Raw genomic sequence first — 2,325 nt, 5'->3', positions numbered from 1 at the left:
TTCGTGCTTATCTAAATCTATAAATAAGTTTATACTAAAACTCACTTATAACCTCAAACATATAAGATTCAATCATAATCGGTAAATTGTTTTGATAGACTCTCCAAACTGTAATCACGTAGTCTAATATTAATTTCATCCCATATTTAATTTGCTAACAAGTTTTTTTTAAATAATTTTTTAAAGAGAAAAAAACTATTTGTAAAATTCTATATTTATTTTTCGAGATTTTAATTGTACTTCAAGTCAATGACTGGGGGTTCGACACGAGGTATTTTTTTTTAAAAAAAATGTGATTGGATAAATATGATAAATAAATGCGTACTTTTTTTATGTATTTTAAATTTTGCACGTGAAAAAAAAAGTGAATGTTACTCTTTTCGCAATTAAAATTTAATTAATTCACAATATACATTGTGGAATGTTTACTATAAAAACGTAAGGATTAGATGGCCTCGATGCTTCCCTCTGTTTCCTCTCTTGATTGCTCTGCTTCCTCCCATGGCCCTGCCGGAGCTGTCGCCGGAGGAGGAGGAGCAGGCGTGCTACCTGGCGCTGCAGCTCTCCTCCGCTGCTGTCCTTCCCATGGTTCTCAAGACGGCCATCGAGCTCGGCCTCCTCGAGATGCTGGTGGAAGCCGGACCGACGGCCGCGCTGAGCTCCGAGGACCTTGCCACCCGCTTGCCGACCACCAACCCGTCGGCCGCGGACATTATCGAGCGCATCCTCCGGTTGCTCGCAGCTAACGGCGTCGTCGACTGCGCCGCCGACGGCGGCCGCCGGAAGTACTCCGCCGCTCCAATTTGCAAGTACTTGGTTCCAAACGACGACAGCGGCACGATGGCTAATCTAGTCCTGCTTAATCAGGATCCAGTCGTGATCGACATGTGGTACGATATATAATTTGCAAAAAATTTCATTTAACGCCCTAAATTATAATAAATACTAATGATACCCTGCAAAATTTACAAAGTAAAAATAAAATAAAACACTTTAATTTAAGTATAAAAGATAACTTTTCAGATTTCCGTGGTGATTTCAATTTTCAGGCGCTATTTGACGGACTCCATCTTGAACGGCGGCCACCCGGTGATGGCGGCGTTCGGCATGACGTCGTTCGAGTACCTAGGCCGAGATCCTCGGTTCAAGAAGGTGTTCAACGACGCCATGAAGGGCGCCTCCTCGCTCGTCATGAAGAACATACTGCGCCGCTACGACGGCTTCGCCGACGTGCAGGTGCTTGTCGACGTCGGCGGAAACACCGGTCGCAACCTCGACCTCATCACCTCCTTCTACCCCCACATCCACGGCATCAACTTCGACCTCCCTCACGTCGTCGCTGACGCGCCGGCCCTCACCCGAGTGGAGCACTGCGGCGGAGACATGTTCGAAGCCGTTCCCGCCGGCGACGCCATCATGTTAAAGGTCAATCGATTCAACAGTGATAACATATAGCGATATCTGTTCGATTGGCTAACACTTGAACAACTGCAGTGGACTCTTCATGATTGGAGCGACGAGCACTGCGTGAAGATACTTAAGAACTGCTCGAAGGCGCTGCCGGCGGAGAAAGGTAAAGTGGTGGTGTTCGAGTACGTTGTTCCGGCGGTGCCAGAAGCAACGCCAGAAGCCAAATCCATTTTCCAGCTGGACCTGTGCATGGTGGCCTACAGCGTGGGCGGAAAAGAGAGAACAGTGGAGGAGTTCAGGGCGCTGGCGAAGGAAGCAGGATTCTATGGATTCAACGCTCTTCCTGTGTTCGCCGGCACTTGGGTCTTGGAGTTCATCAAGTAGATCAATTGTTCCTTCTGTTTGCTTTCAAATAAGAATTCCATGGATGGATGATCATCAGTGTTTAGGAAATGAATCAGTGGGATTTAATACTAAAATCGTGCATTTTATTTAGCAGTTTGTTTGTTTCGAATGTTTTTTTTTTATTTGCTCATAGAGTAAATTTGAAATACAATTTATACAATTCAAAAATTGATTTCTAAATATTTATTCATTAGAATTCCAAATTTTGATTCTTTTAATACACTACTACCACAATCCAAGGATGTCGCCCATGTAGCAGCTATGAAAGCATTGATAGTGCCTGTGTAGCTTACCTAATATTTATGTTTTAACAGCTATAAAACCGTAGTCACTACAATTATGTAGCAACTATGAAACCATAGTTGCTATAATTATGTGACAACTTAGTTATAACAACTACAAAATCATAACCGTTATAATTATATAATAAATATGGGATGGTCGCTGCTATAATTTTCCTCTGGTTCAGAATTTAGGTAAGAAATATATGCGAGAAATAATAATAGGAAC

General features: G+C 43.0%; 1 protein-coding gene across 1 annotated transcript; it reads left to right on the top strand.

Annotated features, from left to right (window-relative positions):
* The first annotated feature begins 450 nt into the window (after positions 1-450).
* LOC122001809 (caffeic acid 3-O-methyltransferase-like) lies at positions 451-1,905 on the top strand. The gene is made up of 3 exons (XM_042556749.1): positions 451-890; positions 1,050-1,425; positions 1,495-1,905. The coding sequence occupies exons 1-3, from the start codon at positions 502-504 to the stop codon at positions 1,792-1,794; spliced, it is 1,065 nt and encodes a 354-aa protein (XP_042412683.1). The 5' UTR covers positions 451-501; the 3' UTR covers positions 1,795-1,905.
* Positions 1,906-2,325: the final 420 nt, after the last annotated feature.

The sequence above is a fragment of the Zingiber officinale genome, chromosome 7A, assembly GCF_018446385.1.
Source record: "Zingiber officinale cultivar Zhangliang chromosome 7A, Zo_v1.1, whole genome shotgun sequence".
Taxonomy (NCBI): Eukaryota; Viridiplantae; Streptophyta; class Magnoliopsida; order Zingiberales; family Zingiberaceae; genus Zingiber; species Zingiber officinale.
Note: the sequence above shows the minus strand (reverse complement) of the source record. Positions and strands in the feature narration are given on the sequence as shown.